Here is a 25137-nt window from a genome sequence, read left to right as displayed (position 1 = left end):
AGATGAGATACATCGTGGAGACTCAGGGTTATCCACCAGATCAGCTCCTGAAGGCTGGAATCAAAACTGGCAAATTCTTCTGCAGATCTTCTTCTTTTACCAACCGTCTCTTCAGACTGAAGGTAAACACCACAGCTCTGCTTTGATGTCTGTGTGGCCTAATCTAATGAATGTGTTCAGAACATTATGTCTCTTTGTCTTCTCAGACTCCAGCAGAGTACCAAGCAGAGACAGGGTTCCAGTCAGTGAGGAAAAGGAGGTTCAACTCTCTGAATGACCTTCAGCAAGTAAGTGTTCTGGTTTGATTATTCAGCTTTAATGATAGATAGAGATTGGGGAAATTCAGGCATCCTGTAGCTCACAGAAGACAAAACACACAATAGATAATAAATACAAAAGAAGTATAGAAATGAAGGACTTGCAGTTATTATGAGATCTTACTGACCTCTGATGTTTATTTATGTTCCAGTTCAAGCATCCCATTCATCTGACTGCTGATTTGGAAGACACAGATGGTCGGGGGATGTTTGTGTACATGGTGAAGGCGATGCTGGAGCTGGAAGCCAGCAGAAGGATCTCACCTCGTCAGGTCCTGCAGCTTCCATTCTTCAGCATGTACAGGACCTACAATAGGAACGCAGTGTACTCCCATCACCCTGTCTTCCACCACATCACCTCTCACCGCTGCAACAGCAACCTGACCCAGAGTCCAGCCAGGACAGGACTGAAAAGGACAAGAGTGGAGGACGATACAGAGAGAGACGAATATTTTCTTTCCGAAAATGACAAGAAGAGGTTGAATTTTGATTTCCACAAGCACTTTAGTCAGTAATCTCAATATCATTTTTGTGAAATCTTATCTTCTCTGTTGTCATTTCACAGGAACACCCAAGGTCCATCCACCAGCAGCACCCAGGAATATCAGACTGCAGCCAGCAGGCCTTGGTTTGATCTCTTAGCAGAGGGAGTCAGAGTGCAGGCTGAGCCTGAGCAGGCCCCCAGAGTTTACATTCAGGCAATACCTAAAGCCTCCTTTGGCCTGTCAAGAACTCTTTCACCCAGGCCTCAACCCCGGTACCCCCAGATCCTGCCAGAGATCAACGCGCCCTGTCTTTGCCACCACGGGCCAAATGTGCAGAACTCCTCCCAGCAGCGTTTGGGTGATAGAGGTGGAATTCAGAAGGTCTACACCAGCACCACAGTCGTGTCTAGGAAGATTGCTGAGCCGTGGAGTGAAGGTTCGGACCCCACTGTGGTTTCAGTGTGGCTTCGCGTGGAGCAGCGTCGCCTGCAGATGATGGCCACTGAAAACATCCAGAGTGTCCACAACGTCAAAGCTGACCGCAGTCACATGGGGTCTGTGTGGATCAGGATGGTGGAGCGAATGTCTTGGTATCGGAAGGTTCCAGGGTTGATACCGGGCTCCTCCTAGAGAGCATGCCGAAGTGTTGTTGTCTTGTGGATGAGTGTGAGGTCATTGTAAGGCACTTATAGTGCTATACAAGTACAGATTTATAATTATAGTTATGATTATGAACCGATTGACGGCTACCACAGGGGCACAGGGTGAGTGGGCTGCTGCAGCAAGTCACCACCAGCAGGTTGCCCCTCATAGAGGCTCCTGTCAGCTTCTACAGTTGGCTATCATCAGCATTAGGAGGCAGGAGAGACAGCAGAGGGGAGCATTCAGGATGGTGCTGTTGATTTGTTCAAATGTCATAATGCTTGTCTTTGTTTTGTTAATATTATGAATTGTATTTTGATATGGATATTCATTGTTTCAGTATTTTGGACAGCAGCACCCAGGCAGGTCAAGAGTGCAGCTCGGCTAGGGACAGAGGGAGTCAGAGTGCAGGCTGAACTTCAGGACCCCAGAGTTTCCACTCGGGCAAAACCTTAAGCCTCCTCTGACCAAGCAAGAACTCACATGTTGCTCAACTCCGGTACCCCCAGTTTGTGCCAGAGATCAAAGCACCGGAGGGCCAAATTCACGTAACTTTAAAGTAGCAGAATGGAATGTAGAACAGCATTTTAAAATTTGCGAGTTTCCAATAAGAGCAGGAGAACCTATTCAAATGAAGTCATCGTATTTATAGCATTTTCATTCATTTTACTTCCCATTTTTTGCCCTTCAACTACTTCAACCTAGATGACCAACTTTGAAATGGTTGAATTTCTGCAAAAACAATTGTATTTACTTTGAATTTTATGATTATGGTACATTCAAACATTCCAGGACTTAACATTAACATTACATTACATTTTTAGCACTACAATAATTATGTTTTCAACCATTTTAAAATATGTGACTTTGAGTGTATGCATGTACACAGTATTTTTATTTGTGAGTTTGATTTCCATGCTTTTGCCAACAAGTAAAATTAAAAAAACTAAAAAGCTACTCTGATGTGACTTTTTTCATAATGAACTTGCAAGAGGTTCCACACACATTCAATCTATTTGGAAAAGGTTTGCATTTATATCGGGTGTAGGCTTTCTATTTTTATTTACATTATCATATTATAGTAGTGGGAGATGGGAGAGGGGAATTGAATAGTGTCATTATATCATTGATAAGCACTACTTTGAAGAATCGTGAATGATGTCACACTTGATATCATGGATGGTGTCACAGCTAACACACACCCAGACACCGCTGTCTTGCTTCACCGTCTCTCTTCAAACAATAAAGTTCATAATAAAGCACAACTCAAGTTTCATTTTGTTATCACCCATCTGTGTCTACTGGATTAGTGTCCATGTTTGCAAACTCTTACGGGAGGTCTGTGGGATTTTAACTGCAAAATGTACACAAAAAGTACATTTGGATTAGGAATATTTCAAATTACACTGAAATACGTTCAACTGTATGGCAGTTTATAATAGGGGAAATGCGTATTGTTAATGTCTATGTCCTGCAGTGGAACTGATGGTGATGGCTTTGACGCCAGGTCCATCAAACCGAGGATTTAAAAATTTCCTGCAGAATGAAAATAAACATAAATTGACGACACACGATTGCAAACCTAGGCAAAACAGAATAATTTAATGAGAAATTATGCAAGAATTTCCTTTTAGCAAAGACATACTTCTGCTGTCCATGCTGCTGGCCTGTGTGTGTGTGTGAGAGAGAGAGGCATTGAAGGGGCAACATCACATTTCTTTTCATTTTAATTGAATTACATCAGTATTAACAATTATGGGAGTAAACACAATAATTCTAATCTTAAAAATGATGTTGCAGTTGTCTGATACTTTCAGTAGAGCTTAAAAAGCGAATAACTTAAATTTAATGAAAATTAAGGTGATTTCTTTTTTTTCATTCTATACACACATGGTTGCTCATTATAACTTATTAATTCATCCAAAATCGAGTAAACCTTAAAAATTCGTCTAAATTAAAACGTTGACATGAGTATTTACACATTTGCCTTCTGTGCACTCGATGACTTCACACGTTCAACTGCTTTCAACTGATGGGTGGATATACTTGGCTACTACAATATATGACGTCATTGAAAGAGAACTCGTGGGGGTTATGACGTGATATAGGAACTTGGTGGAAAACGTGAATGGCGCTAAACCCGGAGACGAGTCTACACAACGGTCAAATCCCCTCAAGAGCACCAAGAAGATAGATGTTCGACTTTTCACCAGAGTCTAATTGATAGTTTATTATGATGGCTAGTAGTACCAGGATATCCCGGGCTTTTTCAAAACCATCCTCGGAGTCCGATGAGTCCGTTGACCGGAGAGTATGGGAGAACAACCTGCTGCGTCTTTTCCGGGACGTACCGGAGGCTGCCGCAGTGCCCAAGAGCGCTGCTCAACCTCCTTCGGTTTTCGAAAACGGGTCGGACATCACTCTGCTCCCACCTGAGCCACAGGTCCTGCGCTTTAAAGTGAGTGTCACCTGGAATCTGTGGAGTTAAAGTAATAATTTGTGGTATTATTAGCCCCAGAAAAGTCAGCTGATCTACAAACAAGTGGAGTTTCAGTGACCTTATTCTGTAAATGTAGCAGATCTAAGTAACTGTTTTACCCAACTATTTTCACATGTTTCACTATTTTATTATATTTCAAATTAAATAAAGCCAAAACTACTACGTACTGTGTTGGAAGCAAAGAATTTTGCTCCTTTGGAAGTTTGCGGCCAAAAAGAATTGGCGGACCCCCTGCAGTACCTCCGCGGACCCTCTAGGGGTCACGGATCACCGGTTGATAGCAACCAACAACACCCTAGCAACCATTCTGAACACATGGTGTGTCCATCTGAAACAGCAAGCATACTTCATTTTGGTTCAGCCTTACATTACATTTGATTGTAGACTTTCTATGGCATTAGTGATTTCAACTGGACTCTGTCTCTCTCCCTGATACAGGCAGCAGCTGCTGCTCAGCATCATGAGGGATCCAACCTATTACACAAGAACACGTCAAGTAAGTCAATGTTTTTATTTTGATGTAGAATTTCCACTCTCAGCAAAAATCCAATCGGTCAACTGCACAATATTGTAATACTTTTGACTAGACTTGACTAGACTACACTGACACGTTGAGTCAGGACGAGACTAAATGTGTTCTTCTTCGTCCTCTCAGGTGTTTCTTCAGAGCTGCAGGTGTCTGTCCGTCCCATGGTCACAGCAGTCGCCCATTCTGGACCTGCCCACATAACACCAGGAAGCAGACTGCACTCCAGCCCTCATGCGACCTATCTGGTGCATTCCATCCTTTGGGAGGGGACGTATGGAAAGGTAGCCAAGTGTACCAGGAAGGACACTAACACCATGGTTGCGGTGAAGATTGTGAAGAGTTGTCCAGACTTTATTAAGCAGGCAAAGAAAGAGGTAAGGAGTAATCTTAGCTTGCTTATACTGTATGTCTATCACTGTCCATCAGTGTTTAATCTGTGTGTGATCTCTCTCAGGTGGACATCTTGAACACACTGAAAAGCTCGGCTCAAGACGCTGCCAACATTGTGCAGCTCAACCATTGTTTCTTCGACAGAGGACACTTCTGCTTGGAGTTTCCACTTTTGGACATTGACCTATTTGACTTCATGAAGCAGAGAGCTTTCTGTCCACTGCCCCTGACGGAGATCAGATCCATTGTTCATCAGTTGGCCAGTGCGTTACAGCAGCTGAAGACCATCGGCATCATACATGGAGACCTAAAGCTGGAGAACATCATGATGGTGGACCATCTACGGCAACCTGGAAGGCTCAAAATCATTGACTTTGGCTTAGCCTGTCACATGTCTGCTGCCAAACTGTGCTCAGTTATTCAGTCCCGTGAATACAGGTAATAAACAACATCATCTTAACTTACTGTACAGCTCCAGAGTACACATTGCCTTCATCGCATCACATCCCCTTCAAGTGATGAAGATGATGCAGCTTGTTGTCCTGTGTGATGAAGGTTGTTTGTGTCTCTCAGGTCTCCAGAGGTCATGCTGGGTCTTCCCTTCTCAGTCTGTGCTGACATGTGGTCTCTGGGCTGCATAGCTGCGTTCCTCTTCCTTGGCTCCTTCCTGTACTACGGCATGTGTGAATATGAGATGGTGGGTGCGTACACGAGTAAGGTCTGTTTGTCTTAATGTTTCATGTTTAATGGAGGATATGTATTGTGTTTGTTTTCAGATGAGATACATCGTGGAGACTCAGGGTTATCCACCAGATCAGCTCCTGAAGGCTGGAATCAAAACTGGCAAATTTTTCTACAGAACCTCTTCCTGTACCAACCGTCTCTTCAGACTGAAGGTAACACCACAGCTCTGCTCTGATGTAGCTGCTCTACCGTAACACCTGGACCTCCTGTCAGTCTGTGTCATTCTGCATGTCTGACTGTCTGTTTGGCTGAATTTAATGAATGTATTCAGAACATTATGTCTCTTTGTCCTGTCAGACTCCAACAGAGTACCAAGCAGAGACAGGGTTCCAGTCAGTGAGGAACAGGAGGTTCAACTCCCTGAATGACCTTCAGCAAGTAAGTGTTCTGGTTTGATTATTCAGCTTTAAGACTTGAACAGAAGCTTATACTGTGAAATGTCACACATTCCTGTAGGATTCTGATATGAAATCTTACAGACCTCTCATGTTTATTTATGTTCCAGTTCAAGCATCCCATTTATCAGACTGCTGATTTGGAAGACACAGAAGTTCGGGGGATGTTTGTGTACATGGTGAAGGCGATGCTGGAGCTGGAGGCCAGCAGAAGGATCTCACCTCGTCAGGTTCTGCAGCTTCCATTCTTCAGCATGGACAGGTCCTCCAATCAGAACGCAGTGTCCTCCCATCACCCTGTCCACCACTGCATCACCTCTCACCCCTGCAACAGCGACCTGACCCAGAGTGCAGCCAGGGCAGGAACGAAAAGGACAATAGTCGAGGACGATACAGAGAGAGAAGAAAATGACAAGAAGAGGATGAAGGTTGATCTCCAAGAGGATGGACAGAAGTATGCTCACTAACAGCCCCCACAATCACTGTATTCATTCACGTGAAATCTAATCTTCTCTATCATTTTGCAGTAACATTATGGCAGACCTGCCCACCAGCAGCATCCAGGCAGATGAGACTGCAGTCTGCAGGGTCAGCCTGCCGCAGGACGATCAGTCAGGAGCATCAAGGGAGCACAGAGAGGCAGAGGCTAGGACAGACGCTGGCTCCCCTCTCAGCAGATCATCAGCTCAATCCCAAGTTCCAACTGGGGTCAGTCCGACAGCAGAGGAAGTCAGAGTGCAGCGGCCCCAGGCTCCCAGAGTTCCCACTCAGGCAAAACCTAAAGCCGCCGCCTCCTCCTCGTCCGATCAGGCAAGAACTCTCTCGCCCAGGACTCAACTCTGGTACTCCCAGTTCCTGTCGAAGGTCAGCCGGCCCTGTCGTGGCACCCGAGGGCCAAAATCACACAACTCCGCCCAGCAGGCTGTTGAATCCCACAGTCAGCTGTCAGCACCTGATAAACTGCTGAGAGGAGCATTCAGGTTTGTTTTTTCATTTTAACGAATGTCAAACAAATGCATATATGTATTTTTGTACAAAGGTCTATACTATTATGGGTGTGTATCAGATATTTGGTATGTAGTGTATTCATTGTGTCTTCAACATGTTGAAGTATTCTTACTTGGTTAGTGTTTGTGTATGAACATTGTTTTTTTTCCAACAATTTCCCCACTCTTTTAATTTTGATTCAATTTTCTGACCTTTATCTTACCTTTATGATTTGACAGGAACAGAAAGGCCAGTCTGCCCACCAGCAGCACCCAGCCAGGTCAGAGTGCAGCCAGCTGGGCTCGGGTCAGTCCCACAGCAGAGGGAAGCAGAGTGCATGACCCCAGAGTTTACACTCAGGAAAAGCTTAAAGCCTCCTCTGACCAGGCAAGAACTCTGTCACCCTGGACTCAACTCTGGTACCCCCTTGACACCCGAGGGCCAAATTCCCCGAACTCCTCCCAGCAGGGTGGAAAGCAGAAGATGATCAACAGCAGCATAGTATACAAATATGTGCACTGGTATTTTGATTTATATATTCTCTCTCTCTTTGTCTCTCTCGCTCTGTCTCTCTCTGTCTACAGTTTCATCATCCTGCACAGGTGGCAGCATGTCCCACTTCCTTCAGACACCACAGACACCACAGACTAATGCATTAAGGTGGTGAAACTTAAGAGACAAGCTGAGAGACAACCGAGTGATGCAACTCCTGGAACGCTTTACACCTTCTTGCGGGCTCCTGCAGAGTGAGGAGACCTCAGCACTCAAGCAGGCCATGATGGACAGTGTTGCTCCAAGAAGCCCAGACAGAGGAAGCAGCTCCTGCACCTCAAATAATGTCGTCATAATATTTATTGCAGTCATCTGTGGATTTCTTTAATTTTTCATTTTCCCACTCATTTTGTACTTCAACTCCTTCAATCTTGATGACAAACTTAGAAATGTTTTGAGTTTGTGCAAAAAAAATTGTACACATTATAATTTTGAGATTATGGTACGTTCAAACATTATCTTAATATGTCATTATCATTACATTACTATTGCTTTTGTTCAAACACTTTCTAATAATTATGTTTTCAACCATGTGTTTGAACTTATGCATGTGTTTTTGTTGATTTAACCAGTTTGAGCGTCATGATTTGCCAACAAATAAAACATTTGTTATTGGAAACATTCACAACGCTGATGTTCTGAAGTTCCTTATTGAAACAGTTTGTTCCATCCATCCATCCATCCATCCATCCACTTGGAGAAAATCAAACAAATTAAAGGAAATGATCCATCAATCATCACTCCAGCCCTTCCCATCACTCAAATTGATCTCCAACATGCTCTCAAGCAAGTGTGACATCATGAATGAGTTAACAGCGATGACATCTCTATGAAAGTACCCTATGAACATGCCAGACCCCTGAACAATGCTTCTACCAACTGCTGTGACATCATTCATGCCACTACTTTGTTTATTGCAAATGAAACATAAAAAGCACGGTATGACTCGATGCCCCTGAGTTTTTAAACAGAAGTGCACTGTGCCTTTGATACCACTAGATGGCAGTACTATTCAGATGTGGGGACAAAGAGGGCACATAGAGGTTTCCTAATCAATAATACATTGAAGAGTTTGTGATGATGTACATTTATCAGTGTGAAGGGATACCTTGTCAATCCACAATTGCAACATAATAACAGTGTGTACAGTTGCTGTCTCTTTCTTACATGAACCCTGCAGATAGACAAACCACAGACGTACACCCTGACAGCAATTATAGCTTCTCTCAGCATCAAAACTATCCAATCACACGACACATAATTGTAAATAAGAAAACACAATAATGAAGCTGGAACAAAAATAATTCATCGGTCACTGTCAAGTTTTTAATGACATTTATTTATCAGACACCATTACATTAGATCTCGTCACAACACTATCACAAAACATCACTGGTGGCTGAAGGGGGACTTGTCCTCAGAGTGAATGCACTAAAGCTCCGAGTCATGTCCCCCTCCTGTCAGATCCAGCTCAGGTGCACATGTGCATTTACTGGGGGATCGTCACTCGGCCACTGATGATAATTTGAAGAAAGTGCATTAGAGAAGTGCCGCAATGTCCCTCTCCACGTTACTAATAGGGCATTGAAGGTCATACCTGCAGAAAAGAGAGAATATGGCGCTTCATTACAAAATGTCATACCCTGATGAAGGCCTTGTTGTTGGACATGTCCGTTGACGACTTACCGTTTGAAAGGCACACCATCTGCTCCGATAAGGAACTTCTCAAAGTTCCATCGGATGTCATTGACTTGAATTGGACACCAGTAAAATTTCTTTAGATCTCCAATAACAGGGTTCACAAATGGCAAAGATTCCTGTTACAAATGAAGAAAAATATTGGTAATCTGAAGGTTTGATAGCAGAGAGATGCTTGATGGGAAGTGTTTTGTTGTATTCAAAGTCTAACCTCACCTTTAGATAGGTAAAAAGAGGCTCCTCATGTGCCCCATTCACCTGAACCCTGCCAAAGAGGGGGAATTTTGGGACAAACCCCCCACCAGGTCTCACATACTTCAGAACATCTAGGGTCTCGCGATTCACTTCTAAAATGGCGAAAGATTAGATTAGATTTAGATTTGATTCATGGAAATCTGTCCTGGAAAGCTTCAGCGTACCTACCAGGTGACTGAAGACCAAATTGGTTGCAGGGGAATCCCAGGACAGTGAAGTTGAGGTCACCAAACATTTCCATAAGTGCATTCAGGCGGTGGTACTGAGGACAGAATAAGATTTTAACAATTAAGACAAGATGTAAGTGGTATTATCTCATGTGATCTAGCAATTATGAAACAGAAGATTACCTCCTCTATTGTCGACCCTCAGAAAGTGGCGACATTGATGATCAGAATCACCTTACCCCTGTAATTACTCAGTGAAACCGACCGTCCATCCAGGGTCTCAGCACTGAAATCGTAGACAGTTTCATCCGCCATGTTGGTACTTTTGCTTGTATCCAGTACAAGAGTGAGCGTTCACTCAGCCGTCCTGTCCTGTTGGCTCACCTTCTTTCAGTGAAACATAACGCACGGGTCAGCAATTCTTCAGCATGACTGACTTCATTGTTGGTCTGGTCCAGAGGTGAGGCAGCTGGACGGTCATTGGTTCAACACGTGGAACCCAGGAAGTGTAGTTGTTACAGCTGTTACAACTAAAACACATCTGAATGGAATAAAGAAAACAGCCTTTATCTTTACTTTACCCCAGTTTTAAATATCGCTGCTTACTGGATACTTTGCATGCAGTTAAGTCTTCTGTCTAAAAGATATATTTATGTTTCTAAAATGGAAATAGTTGCATATTAGGCAAATTCCAGATACAATACACTAATTGTTGTTAATTGTTAATTTTATTTCTAATCTTGGCCAAAAAATCCACACAAAATTACACAATTGCGTGAAACCTAATAATAAAAAATTATGAAAGGAAAATGTACAACATCCATATTTGACCAGTAAGATATTCAGGGTGACGTGATCGATATATTTACAAGGGATTATTATTATTGGAACCCGGAACAAACACAAAATGATACATTCAGAAATCCCTCGTAAATTCCACTGGAATAAAAATATGAGAGGCACCAAACAATCAATAATGACTGTAATACGGGTTTTAATTACAAGAAAAGTATGGCTGATATTTGTATAACGTATACTATGCCACAAAATAATTTCCATACACTCCTTATATATTAAAACATAGTTTCGACGTTGTTTGGTTGTTTTATCGATGTCTGGTTAAAATTTTGCTTTTTCCTACGGTCCTGAAGGCAACAGCGATTAACTCGTCCATCTCTACCCTCTGATGTAGCAAAGGACTGCACACTATTTCGCTGAATATGTCACAAACAACGCTTTGTTAACAACTTGGAATAGAACAGCCGACTCAGAATGGACGAAGAAGCGGGGAATCCAAAGTATGTCCGCTTTTATAAAAACGACTATGTGTTAAAAAATGCAGTTTCTCGGGGGGGACAGCTAGCCGGTTAGCTTAGCAACAACACCGGGGAAACTGTTGTTGTTCGTATTGAGTAATGGAAGCTATTCAAGGTTTAACGGTATTTTTTAGATATACTGAATGACAAATATAGTAAATTAATACCATGGCAATATTTCTTAGTCTCTGGTTTAGCTCATATTCATTGCAGAGCTTGTATTTACTTCTAATTCTTCGTTTATCAATCAAAACAGGTAGGATCCTGGCTTCTGCTATGCCTCTAAAATAAGCTTTATATGTGTGTGTTTGTTTGTTCCAGATGTCATCTTCTGGACTTGCCTTGGGAGGACGTATTAGTCCCGCATATTCTTTGCCATTTGCCATTGAGACACCTGGTCAGCCTGCAGAGAGTGAGTAGGCAGTTCCACAGCCTGATCCAGGTCTATCTGTCCAACTGCAGGACCTTTGATCTGTCCCAGGTAGGTGTCCATCACTTAGAGAGACACTTCAGCACAGAGCTCCTTCCTAACCAGTGTTTGATTTTAGTACATAAGGTTCTTCAACTGCAAGTAACTATTTAGAGCGTTGTGATGTCTACAGATTGGACCGTGCATCCCTCAGGAAGCATTTTGTAGTATTTTAAGGGACAACAAAGTCCTCCAGAATCTGTCACTTCAGAACTGTTCAGCTTGGGTGACGGACAAGGAGCTGCTGCCGGTGCTGGGCCAGAACCAGCACCTCCTCAAAGTGGATATGAGCGGCTGCGAGCGCCTCACCCGCCGCTCCCTGGTGGCCGTGTCCTTGAGCTGCGTGCACCTCCTGCGCCTGGGCCTGGCACACTGCGAGTGGGTGGACAGCCTGTCCCTGCGCAGCCTGGCTGACCACTGCGGGGGGCTGCAGTCCATTGACCTCACCGCTTGCCGCCAGCTCAAGGACGACGCCATCTGCTACTTGGCCAAGAAGTGTTTGAAGTTGAGGTGTCTGTCTCTGGCAGTGAACGCCAACATAACCGACGAGTCTGTCGAGGAAGTGGCCAAAAACTGCAGGGGCCTGGAGCAGCTGGACCTCACCGGTTGCCTGCGGGTTAGGAACCACTCCATCAGGTACCGTCCCGTCTTAACTTCATACAGCGTTCATCCTCCATCCGACTAACTTCTTTTGTTGAGAGAGCAACACTTTTGACGTGCATCATCTTATCTGAGAACCGTGTGCATGCTGTGCTCGCAGGACTGTTGCCGAATACTGCCCCAAGCTGCAGTCCCTGAAGGTGAATCACTGTCACAATGTGACCGAGTCCAGTCTGGATCCCCTGCGGAAGAGAAACGTAGTGATCGACGTGGAGCCTCCTTTACAGAGGGCTCTGGTTCTGCTTCAGGATGTAGTGGGCTTTGTTCCCTTTATCAACCTCCAAATATAGATCAAGCAATCCATCCAAATCCATACAGGTAATATTATCAGCATGTTTACGACACTTCTTTGGGAATACTTTGAAACGCCTGACATGTCCGATACCCAAAAGTGACAGAGCCCGCCGCACGTATCAATTCACCGACTCGTCCGTTTTGATGGACTGCGGCAGTTAACGCGTCTGACGGGCGATCAATAGTAATCAACATTTGCCTTCCTCCGTTGCAGGCGTCTTCATCATAAACAGTCGATCACTCCCTCGTCGTGCGGAGATGATCCAAGGAGACGGGACGTGCGTACAATTCGGGAGGGTGATGATGACGACGATGATGATGACGATGAAGGCTGGATGATAATTGTACTTATGAATGCACTTTGAAGAACTGAATATTATCACTGCACTGTTTCTTAATCGCTCAATGTTGTAACGTGTGACTTTTTAAAGACAAGCGTTTCCAACCAAGGCACAGCATATTTTGTTTTGGTTGGTCGGTCTTTTATTCCGTCTATATCGGGGGCTTTTCATGTGAACTTATGTTTCGTGTAGAAACATTAAAACACGTTTGAGTTCAATTAAACATTTCATTTTGCATGCACGAGCCAGTTTAAGCCATTTTTGTTCACCTCTACTTCATACTTTGGTGATATAAACGGACCAAATAAGTATTTTTTTTAACATGACGTGAATAACGATGCAGTTGCGCAATTTCATAGAAAAGCTGTAAACGCACTAGAATTAGAAATAACCTGTTTAAACTGAATAATTGATGCACGATCATAGAAGTAATAAGAAGAACAACAGCAATTACTTTGACTTGGTTTAAGCCAGAATATGACTGATGTGCTCATCTACTACATACAGTAACTACACAATCTACACAAAAGTGCATGTGGAGGCATAAAGTGGCTCTTATGGAATCAGCTGAATGTGTTCGTTTGTATTTGCTTTACTTGTAATACAATTCTTACCTACATCAAGGCTGTTCCATGTTGGTGTGTAAGTAGATGAGGCGTATTTGTGATAGACTATCAATCGGTTCACTTTGGTCCAGATCCAGCATCTTATATATATAAAGTACTGTTTCTGATGACAAATGCAGTTGAGTCCTGCTGTCACTCTACTTGTTTCTGTCTTTTAAGGGTTAATATGTTATTAGAAGAAGTCAAATTGTGTCTTGGTTCAGGTCAGATTGCATCTCAGTGTAATTGTCTTATAAAACTTGAAACATAGTAGATTGTCCTTAGTTCATTGCTGTTATACGACTTCACCGCAAGATGGCAGCAATGAGTCAGGTTGCATGTGAAGCCCCGCTGTTGACTACAATTCGAGAGATAGCACCAGCCCTACTTTGTTGGATGTTTAAGAGTAGTGGTTTATAATAGCAAACCTCCTGTGTGAGGCCAAATGTCCGCTGTAATTTAGAGAACAAGAGGAGAAGATTGATTGACTGGTTAGTTAAAAGTAGAAGGAGCATCAGCTTTTATTTATTTTTAACGCTTGATGCATAATAGAAATTAATATCCCCCCTGTTGCTGCAGCTGTGTGTTCGCTCATGTTTTCCTCTGGTGGTAATATTGGCAGACTGTACTGTAACATGTCTGTGACAAACACAACAGGTCCATTTTCCACTTGATGGCATGATTTAGCCCATCTGCACCAGGCTGTCCACAAGCTGAATTTACACCAAGAGAGATTTGTGTTTTGGAGGGCTTCAGGGATCGACCGGCATCCTTCTGTTATTCCACTGTTGCGACATCGCAGCATCATTAGTTATGCTGTAAAATATCCTGAAATCTCATTCCACCCCCTCATATTTAACCAAACTGCACTTACTTATTGTTCACATCACACCCGACTGTAGAAGTTTAAAGCCCCAGAGACAAATTGCTGCTTTTTCCGCTTCATATTTGTGCTTTTTTAAAATGCAAAACTTGAACATGTCTCATTGGTGTCTGTGAACTTTTAAGAGGGGAGCATTTATGTCATTTTAAAGAGTAAACCATCAAAGAAAAACATAGATAGCAGCCAGATAAAGTCAATAATCCTTTTAGAAATAAATAAATAAAGATGGATTTGCTGAATCAAAATCTTAAAACATCAAGTTTCCTCTTACTAATAATCATCTAAACTTTGTGGCCCAGTAGTCTAGATATAGTCCACTGATGTTTCCCCTCTGCAGTCAGTGGGTTAAAAGCATTTTAGATGACATTCATCATGCAGGACCTCAATTAGCATTGATCTGGGGGGGAGAAAGAAACATAGCTGTGTTATTATAAACCATGAAAGCAATTTCTGTTCCAGTGATTGAGTATATGGGGGGGGATTTCTCAAACAAAGCCGGCTTTACATATTTTGTCTTCCTGTCAATAATCTGGCACTTGTCTAAGTTATTGATCAATAGCGATTGATCATGTTATACAGAGGCCCAGCGGAGTCGCTCTGTTTTTATTCAGTATGTGATTTTAGCCACTGGCAGCATGTAAAACGAAGAATAAATCTTATTGGCTGCTTACAACTGCTCCACACAACAAGCAGGCTATACAACCCTTTAAAGATCATATACATTAGTTTAACAGTCAAGAGTGTAAGGTTGTCGCACAGTCTTAGAGAAGAGAGACATTTGTTCTAATTTACCTTCATATTCATTCTGATTCTAATCCGGAGTGACGTTGGAAAGAGAATTCCATTTTCATTCACTGAATCAGCTTTTAATGTTTTCTTTAATACAAACATAAGCAAGATAAATGTATGTAATTGATAAATAGATACAATTTAAAGATGATGAAGTGAAAATATATACTCTTACATTGTAATGACTTTGTTTAAATGACTTTTAAATGGTTTATTTTATAAAAAAGTGATATATAAATAAGAGATTATTGTTGTAAATATAATCTGTGCTTTAATTTTGAAAGAGACGTTTCTGAGGTGATCCTGCATGAAATGTCAGAACGAAGAATGTTAAACTTTTACAATACACATTTCATTTATTGGAAATTTGAGGCTTGTTAACATTACACTTCATAAATTTGCGTAACAGTTTGTGTGTATTTTCCATTTCACTTCCAATATGACACCCTGGTTATAGTAAAATCATTGACATCCATCATATAATCAAGAAAGCCAAGATTACGACACATTCGACATCATTCAAGTCTTTTCCCGATGATTCCGAGGTTCCATAAACACACCACCACTGTTGTCAAACCTCTTGTATTTGCTGCATAGAAGTGGATCAGTGCTCAGCAGTCTTTCCTCACCGCAAGAAGGTCCCGGGATCAAATTCCATGCCGGCCCTGAACCTTTCTGTGTGGCGTTAGCATGATCCTGTGGGTGGTCTGGTTTCCCCCCCTTGCCATTGCCCTTGGCCAAGGCACTATACTAGTCTACAGACCTGGAGTTGTTCCCCTGGCATCGCACTACTTCTCCTATCCAATAAAATACAAACTTAAATTGAAGCCGAACTGGATTTATAGTGCTTGTTAAAGTTATATTTAGGTCTTTTAATCACTTCTTGGCTACTTAATGTTTGAAAAAGTATTTATTTTCACTGCTTTTTTACTTCTCCACTGTTATTTGTCTCCAGTCACAAAACATTTCATGTGTCATTCTTCAACTATAAAAGACATTAACATTCCCTCAACCAGAGTTAATGTTAATTTCACTTATTATAAATATACTCCCACATCCTGCAACACTTATCATGCTGCTAATCTAGTAAATCACAAAACAATCAATGTTGACTGGACTCAAATCTGTTTATTTAAGTCTATTTTACATGAATCATACTTAATAATTTGATCTACAACATTCAAATAAAGCAGAATTTGGCTCCTCTGTGAAGTTCATATGTGTTTTTTGTCATTAAGGTTGGAGACAGACTGGCTGGAGCTCTCGCCAAAAAACTGTATCAGAGATTTTGTTCATTTTCATATTTTTAATTAAACGATTTCTCCCGTCGTCTTCCATCAGTGAATGAGACTGTTTTCCCATTTACGTGATGTAGTTTATCTCCTCCAACCATTCACGTACGACCTCAGTGGATTCACAGGACTTAAGGATCAATCTTTTGGCCACCAGAGAAGCATAACTAATGACAACATTAAAGTGGCTTTGTGAACGCCGGCCTACCAAACGTCGATCAACCAAGCAAGAAATAATGTCAGGCTTTGAAATCTGCATGAATAAACATTTTAGACATTTACGTTGAGAACGAGGCGCAATTTAGACGCTGCTGAAGGTCCTGATGTGCTGCTGTAAGATTAAGAGGAACTTATATGAAGCTGGTTTCGCTTGAAGAAGGTTGTGGGTTCAAAGCCTTAGATTCTAACACACTGATCATACGTGTGAACACTGTGTGAGAGCTGTTACTTCCTTTCTTGATTAATCTTTTCCAGAGGAGATTACTGGAACGGGGCTAATCTGGGCACAGGTCCAAGGCCCCCTTTGCACAACAAAGAACTTCAACTGTAATGGGATGAATAAAGTGAAAATAATGTAAAGTAACAGTTTACGAAGGCCCCAAAATTGATCTGAATAGCCCCCCCGCCCTCCATTATGTTATAATCTATGTAATGTATGAAATCTATCCACACACTCCTCACATCCCAGACCCTGATCCAGACTTTGTCCCATATGGTCTAGCGGTTAGGATTCCTGGTTTTCAATGTATGTTCACCTATATTTGACATTATCTCTCATTATCGATCAATAATCTATCTTGACCCCCTCATTTGTCTCAAAGTAACCGAATAGAAGCTTGCATTTGCACCACAGAAACTTTCAGGAACTTTCCCTGTGGATAGTTGCCCCGTTCCCGTTTACTGGGGACCGCATAGAGATGATGTCATCAAATATGGGGGTGCCAGGTGTAAGAGAGGATTTCATATCAAATGTTAGTTCTGTGAGACGAAACATATCATTTCATAACAAAAGTCCTGTCTAATCAAAGCAAAGTGAGGGAAAGAAAAAAAGCCTTAACGGCGAACAATTTCTCTGTTTTTGCTTCCAGCTAAATGAATGACAACACCACAGAAGACGTCTTCAGGGTGCCGTCTAATTAAAGTGACATGTGAAGCTTTCCTTGGACACTCAGAACTGTCACAGCCATTAGCATCTGCCTAATTACTGCGCTCCGAGCCCCAGACTGGACAGGAAACACATGGACGCAGAGCTCTGGGTTAAGCCCACTGACACTCATCCCCGCAAAAAATGCAAAAATTCATCCCTCCGGTGACACATTTCTCTTTGTGAACGCTGAATTTAAGGTTAGGTAAAAGGACAAAACATATTTTCCTAGTTTCTTCTCTTCTCAATGCTTTTTTTCCCCAGGTATTTCCAAATCAAATCTTCCAGTCCAGAGCTTATTGTGGTTCAGTTCACTGGCTGTACACTTCCTGCGTCTGTTAGTCCCTTTCAAAGTGTCACATTCCACCACTTTCTGATCCTTTAGTCCAGGGATTGAGAGGGTGACCTTCCCACCGCCGGTCCACTACACTGTCTCCAAGCCCGCCGCCACCCAGACTCCACTCCCCTTCTTTCCCCGATACAAAGCACAACCAGAAGCCAAGTTTTGTCGCTGTACGCTCAATTTCCCTGCAATACAAACACTGTGATTTACTTACTAAAGAGTATATATATGCAGCAAAATTGACAAGATGCATCCTGGCAGGAGCATTTTGCCTGCAGACTAATCTGTGCTGCTAAATTGTAAGTAACTGAGTTGAACTTGTGTCCTCCAGCCAGCAGAGATCAGAGTTCAGCGTTCTGCCATGATCACGGATCACATCTTGTTACGTTTAGGGGACGCTGAAGATCCTGTTGTTGCTTTCTCGTCGTTTACTTCAACAAACTAAGAAGTACACGAGACTCTGAGCATCATTTCCCAAAAAGGAGACACACAAACAGCAAAGATATGTGTTTAGTACATGTCTCGTTTTGTACATTAATGACATTAACGAAGTTTCCATTAGCGCGGCGATTGGGTGAGACAGAGGCGTCCATGCGTAAATCCACATGACTGCATCACTGATAAGAGAAAATGAAACACATCTCAACGGGCAGTCAGGGGCCAGGAAACGCCACTCCAAATTAGCCCGTCGCCCAATTTGTTGTTACTTCATTAGCCGACCAGCATCTGTACAGCAGAGGAGGGAGGTTGTGACCCCGGGCCTAAAAACTTCCCCCCGTGAAATGTCCTTTACTTTTTGAATCCCCAAATAATCTGGAACGTATCAGCATGGAGTGTAGCAGGCTGTAATTGTGGTGCAAATGCAAGCTGCTATTCAGTTACGTTGATGTTTATCATAGCAGCGTTTCAGCCATGGGGAGGCGTGAGGTGGATCAGTGCAGGTTCAGGAGGAGGTAAACAAGGCCTTTTCTCCTCTTATCTGCTGATGAAACTGGATGTCTGGGATGGCTAGTTTCCTATCTTCCATGGCCCACTAATATCCACAGGGGACCCACACCGTTTGGCACCCTGAAATCCTTTTTTTCCTAGGCCGGATGGGAAATCAGGCCGGGTGGATCATGGGAGCTTGAGACGTGGCTGCCATATGGCCCCCGTTTTATTCTCAGCGGAGTTCAAACCTTTGGGAGTCCCGCTGACTAAATGTACACCAGAGAATCTGACAATATGGGCTGTGACAAAAGCATTTTGGCAGTTATGTTGTTGTTTGTCGCTGGAATGGAGCTTGGTTTGCATTTGAAAACAGGAGTTGTCTTATTTTCCTCATCATTAGAAGCATAAAACTGCATTTATTATATGATTATGTGGGAGAAATATTATGGAATAGTCAAGATCATCTCTTGAGTGGCTCTGTGTGCTGCATGCATTAATTAGAACTGATTTGAATTTTAGGTGAGATTTAGATTTGTGGCTTAAATTCACAAACAAAGACAGAAAGAGTTAATTTGCACAAACAGATATAAGTGTTTTGATGACATTGTAAGAAAAAAGTCAACTTGCATTTCCATTAATATCAGTCAAAGTGATGTTGAGATAAAAGAAAAAAATTAACAAAACAGAAATAATCCACAATTTGTTGTTATAATACAATTTTAAAGATGTGTAAAAACTGAGCCAATAGGTCTTTTGTAAATTATAAAACCATTTTCAACTCTAACAAATCTAAAGTAAGATTTGATCATGAGACTATGAGACACGGTTGCAGTTCTGTAAATGTCCAGCGGAGGACATACTTTCCTCAGTCTGGGAAAAATCTCCAGCCTCACCTTCCCACTGTATCCCATTGTGAGTGTCTCATTTAATATTGATGAACACCTATTACCCCCCTAAAAAATGTACACTAATAAATGTTGCGATCTGATATTTCTTAAATGCTGTAATTATTATGAAATAATGACTCCCCGGGCCATCAGCGGACAGCCCTACATGTGGGATTTTGGGAAAGCTGACCCCACACTTGAATAATGAACTTTTCCCACGCAGGTGTAAGCCCGGCCGCCCCCGCCGCCACCGCCACCGCCGCCACCGCCGCAGCCGCCGCAGCAGCACCGACACAAGGATGACGCAGCCCGAGACCTCTGCCGAGCTCCTTTATGAAGCAGATTGAGAACAATTTTCCTGCTGAAAGGTGGTCTACCTGGAAGGCCGAGGCTCCGTGCCAGCTGCATGTCATTTCTATCAAATCTGGCCAGGGTCTGTCAATTAAGAAAACACAGGGCAATCTGTGGCCGCTGAAAGAGATCCCCCTGGCCTGCTCCCAGGCTGAGAGACGGCCTTTTGTTCCCAGGCATGTCTCACATACTTTCAGGGCCCAGATAAGCTCAGGCTTCATGAAACCCTGCTTTATATTTGCCCACTGTAATGTCTCTGTGGGGTCAGGGTATACGGGGAAGCACTGTCGGTGAAAAGGTAATATCCACCTCCCTCCCTCCCTCCCTCACACACATTATGGGGTCAGGAATAGAAGCCACACAGGTTAGGTGGTCCTGAGGCCTGGTCAAGGGACTTTTGCTGGAAGGACCCCCCTCCCTCCCTCCTCCTCCTCCTCCTACTCCTCCTCTCTCGATCCTTTTCCACCTCTTTCATGCCACAGTCATAAACCGCAAAACAAGTCAGTGGCTTTAGCTGTTTCCTGAAATGGGATAAACAGGTACTCTATGCTCGGATCTGCCGAGGTGGGGGGAAGGGAATTTTGTTTTAGTGCCGCCTGGACCACCCACCAGCAGGTAAACAGGTACATCAAGGTGGGGGTTGATATATGAGTAGGGGAATGGGCGGTCCGAGGCCAGGTAGGGGGGTCAAAGGGGACCGAGCCCCTGACAATGACTTGGCGTCGTTGCGGTTGATCATAAAATATGTCCCGACTGTTTTTTTTTGTAAGAGAATAAGAGGCGAGAGGTTGAGCTTAAATACCAGGCATTCCTTCAGTTTCAGCAGTGCGGCAATAACATAAGATAAGTCCAGAAAAGTTGAAGGTGCGGTACCGAGGAAGGAGTTAGCAAGGCACCATGTTTCAGAGGGGAAAACACCTTTATTGTATGAAACAGACAGACGGTAAAATATGACTCAGTAAGTTGGCAGCTTCATCAGGGTCACAAGGAAAGATTCAGCGGGGGAGACGAAGACCCTGAATGAGATCAAAAGACTTGAAAAAGTTTTATTTTAATAATTATAGATATCAGTGTCTTCATTAAGAGTGTACATATACTTTATGAAGTGTTTATGAGTTGCATTGAATGGCTTTGTAAATATGAATACAACATTTTTTCATGCCTTATTGATCAATAATACGCATAGATAAAGACAGCTTAAGGGTTGCCAGGTTGCAGAAAATCACCTTTTCTTGCTACTTCATAAGAATTACAGTAATTAAAAAGGATTTGTCTGATATAATATTGTGTTCTTAATGGTTTTGGATTCAACTTTTCCAAAGTCGGATCATCCTGATGAATTAAAGACAAAGCAATACATGTTGGAGGTATTTTCAGATGGGATTTTTCATAACTTGGCATGTTGTCCGTATTCCAGGCTTACTACTGTTAATGTATTTTTGCTCTTAAATGTTAAAAGTGTTTATACCGGCCCATGAAGTCATTTCCCTTTGTGATTGTCAGCAAATTGCCCAGGAGTGAAGTATTTAACGTCCGGCCTGGTTATGGTTCCAATCAGATAGATTTAACACCATGCTGAGTGCTCTTGAAAATTAGTTTTTTGGCAACTTCCTGGGATGCACAGTCTCCCAACGAGCCACCGAGGCTTTGTCAAGACCGCGCTGGTTTAAGCTCGCAGCTTTTCAAGCCTCCCATTATGCCCGAGTCAGTCGGGCAGAAAGAAAAAGAGCCTTTTCTGCAGTCATGTGGGCATACTGGCATTATGCACTGTTCAGTATTAGATATTTGTGAGTCATATAAACAGAAGGGAGGCACTGAGGCTTCTTGAGGAAAAAACTTTATAATTGGGGGAGTTATATAAGGGTCTAAATCCTCCCGTAAAGGATTTAATTTTGCCCCTTTGTGTATTTTGAAAAGCAGGAAAGACCTCACAGCGGAGGTGACAAATCCTCTGACACACAAATCGGTGTAGTGCAGTTTAAGCTCCATAAGTAAAAAGTCTTAAGGTCTTGAGGTGAGCTGTGCCTAATTGCACACTGTGAGCTTTTTCTATTTAAGTGTGTCACTCATATGTTGCAGGGTTTTTTTTTAACCTCTATGTGACAACAAACACAAATTAAGATTTTTTCACTAATTGAATTATCCCTCATTAAAACCACTCAATTCCTCAATTCCTTTACTTACGCAAAACTTTTTATATTAGACATGAAATTGGAACTGCTTTGACAAGACCAAATGTATTTCAGATTCTGAGACTTCTGACTAAATTTTGGATCGAAATAATGAACATTTTCAAAAGAAATTTGTCTTCTTTCTGGGTTTTCATGCTTTTAGATACATTTGAGGATTACAGTGCAACAATCTTTCCTTTGTACAAACTGATGTCATGTTGAATCTAAATTGCGCATATGCAAAGTAAACAGCAAAAAGTACAACACTTTACTCTTTCTAGAAGTTGCATAACATATTTGCAAGGCAGGACTTCAGTAAACGTTCATTTCCATGCAAAAACATGGCTCCCCCACAGCAATAGACCCACTTTTCTCTCCTTTTTCAGTCTCCTTGTAGACATTCTTGTCTATTTAGCCTCACGCACACATGTGTAGATTTGTTATGGTTCTCTTCTTCCTCCTGTAGACTCGCCCAATTATAAAATGAACAGATATCCCCATGGTGAGTCCTTGTCCTCTCCTCATAGCTACAGTTTGCGTCTCTCTCTTTCTCCCTCTCCCTCTCTCTCTCTCTGTGAGTGTGTGTGTGTGTGTGTGTGTGTGAATGTGTGACTCCCTGTTGGCCAGATGCTAGGGCATGTACAGTGTGTAAATCTGGGGCTAGTCGGGTCGCTCAGCCGTGACCTGGACTATGTCGGGTCTTGTCTTCTGAGCACCTCCAGCAGTGTTCCCTTCCTCAGCGCTGACCAGCCGGCAACACAAACAAGGATTTAGGTCACTTTGACTTCCTCACCTTCTTCATATCTGCAAAACTAGAGGGCGAAGGCCGAACGAGCAACGAAAAGGAATCATTTTCTTACTTCCCCCGCCCAGGTGCTCCACCCTTCCACAAAGGTTCATTAAAATTTCTTCATAATTTTTTGAGTAATCCTGCTACCCACTAAACAAAGGAACAACCCAACCAATCAATCGACAGATGTGGATGGAAGCATAAACTCCTCGACAGATGTAACAATCAAAATATTCTGTCAGGCACAAAGATTGTCCCAGTATCAAGCAGCGAGGGGAAGAGAAAATCAGGAAAATAGCATTAAAATCGAGTCAAATCCAAATACTACCTGACCTAAGAAGTAGCAGGGAATTATTTAATTAAAGCCTGTTTGGATGTCACATATAAGCCAGTGGTTCTCAATCCTTGTGGCATACAGCACTGCTTTCTTTCCATCTCTCCACCTTTCCATCTCTTTCCTCTCACAGCAGATGAGCTAAATCAAGTGTGTCCAGTCAACACAGCAGATTGAACAAATAAGACGAATCGCAAAATGACACTTGATTCCAGAAACTCCTGCAATAAGTGGATTTATTTTGAAAATTGGTAACAAAAAATCTAAATAAAAGACTCCCAAGGCATAATGAATAACAAAATGACTTCAGATAAGTTTTATTGCATCTCTATAGTAAATAAAGGACTTGATCTGTGCCTATAGAAACATATATGATTGTGTGTTTCTGTAGCCTGCGATCATAACTTGGATGTTTTATCCTTATGAAATGCTTCCCACTCAGCTCACTTATGGAAGTGCAAAGGTCTATCAGAGACCAGGGGTCCCAGTTCAGCATTTACATGTTGCCTCTAAAATCAGATTATGTATGGGTTCAATTGACTTAATGGATTTGAAGAGACTAGATCCTTTTAATGAATATGTTGCCCTACGGCACTGCCCCAGCCAATAGGAAGCTAATCTGGCATGCAAATTAAATTCTGCCTCAATATGCCTGCCTGTTTAATGCAATCCATTACACAGTTTCACATATTTATATATACTATTATAAAAGAATAGGCCTATAAACAAACAGAGGGAGGAGATTATTCTATAAATGGTGCTGTGTTGGACTCTTTGCTGGCGGCCGGGGGGCCAGTGGAGGGAGTGCTGATATTCAGTGCAAAAATTTTCATCTTTATTTGGTCGTCTTTGTCTATAAAAAATGAGAACACAGACATAAACACATACTGTACCACGGAAGGCTGTTCTTTACATAACAGATAAGGATACAGCAAAGGGTAAATCAGTGAGGAATCGATCAATCATCAATGAATAAACAACAAATCTGATTCAACTTCACTGAAAATATAGCTGCACTGTCTCCTATATGATATAAAGACACCGTTGAGTCCTAAAAAACACGAAAAGTTAAATCTACCAGCTCAGTCATATAAGTCAAGACATTATTTGAACCTGTTTCTGATTAACAACGCAATTTATTTAAACAATGTTCAGATTAAAATGTCATTTAAACATTTGTTTCTAAGAAAGAAGTCTTGAAAAATAAATTAAATATTATATGTTAATTATAAAAATAAGGTTTTTCAGATTTAATTAGACAAAATGACTTGAGTTGGAGATTTTATTTTTGCAGCTATTTGCTATTACACTGTGCCTGTGCTGTAGGAAATATGCACACTATACTCCAATTATAGGCCTTTTTCTATGTGACATCACAGGTCATATGATCTTGTGGCAGCACCATACTCCTGTTGTGTAATGCTACTGTAGCTGTAGCTGTTAAAATCACAGTAATAGTTCAGAACTCCAAGTCTGCAACAAGCAAAAACCGCCACAAGTGCAGACTAAACAGTGTCAGGTGACATCATGATGCAGATGAAAATGGTCTGTGCTGATCCTGGACATGCCATTGCAATCTAGACCTGGAAAAGCAGTGGAAAATGGATGGATGGATGGATATAGTCTTATTTTCATTTGTACTGTAAGTGTAAGTGGATGAAATCAATTGGATCATTTGCTCAATTTACTTGACTTGTTGCTTAATCCGTTCATGAGTGGGAGAAAATGCATGCACAGGTGATAAATCAGTGGGTGACACGCTTGAGCAAATTGCTTTATAATCACATCATCCAGGTTGTTGACTTGGATTGCACCCCAGTTATTCCAATTTCAATCTGATTATGGTGTTTGCATGATTTGAAGAAATCAATTTATAA

At 42.1% G+C, this 25137-nt stretch overlaps 2 protein-coding genes across 2 annotated transcripts; one reads left to right on the top strand and one right to left on the bottom strand.

The window, feature by feature from the left end:
* Window positions 1-9080: 9080 nt before the first annotated feature.
* gpx9 (glutathione peroxidase 9) lies at window positions 9081-10001 on the bottom strand. Its single transcript, XM_076143609.1, has 5 exons — window positions 9845-10001; window positions 9663-9756; window positions 9456-9586; window positions 9228-9358; window positions 9081-9138 (listed from the first exon to the last, which is right to left on the bottom strand). The coding sequence occupies exons 1-5, from the start codon at window positions 9974-9976 to the stop codon at window positions 9081-9083; spliced, it is 546 nt and encodes a 181-aa protein (XP_075999724.1). The 5' UTR covers window positions 9977-10001.
* An 819-nt stretch (window positions 10002-10820) lies between these two features.
* fbxl15 (F-box and leucine-rich repeat protein 15) lies at window positions 10821-15011 on the top strand. Its single transcript, XM_076143513.1, has 5 exons — window positions 10821-10959; window positions 11299-11458; window positions 11580-12082; window positions 12207-12424; window positions 12615-15011. Exons 1-4 carry the CDS (start codon window positions 10934-10936, stop codon window positions 12394-12396), a joined length of 879 nt encoding a protein of 292 aa, XP_075999628.1. The 5' UTR covers window positions 10821-10933; the 3' UTR covers window positions 12397-12424; window positions 12615-15011.
* The last annotated feature ends 10126 nt before the right edge of the window (window positions 15012-25137 follow it).

This window comes from Genypterus blacodes, unplaced genomic scaffold (assembly GCF_046128005.1).
Source record: "Genypterus blacodes isolate CSIRO-AG114 ecotype Tasmania unplaced genomic scaffold, CSIRO-AGI_Gbla_v1 ptg000026l_1, whole genome shotgun sequence".
In the NCBI taxonomy this organism is placed as follows: Eukaryota; Metazoa; Chordata; class Actinopteri; order Ophidiiformes; family Ophidiidae; genus Genypterus; species Genypterus blacodes.
Note: the sequence above shows the minus strand (reverse complement) of the source record. Positions and strands in the feature narration are given on the sequence as shown.

Excerpts from the sequence above, each read along its gene's own strand:
- fbxl15 (XM_076143513.1), top strand. The coding sequence starts at position 10,934 with ATGGACGAAGAAGCGGGGAATCCAAA. Across the intron at positions 10,960-11,298 it reads GAAGAAGCGGGGAATCCAAA|ATGTCATCTTCTGGACTTGC; the intron begins GTATGTCCGCTT and ends TGTTTGTTCCAG. Across the intron at positions 12,083-12,206 it reads GTTAGGAACCACTCCATCAG|GACTGTTGCCGAATACTGCC; the intron begins GTACCGTCCCGT and ends CTGTGCTCGCAG.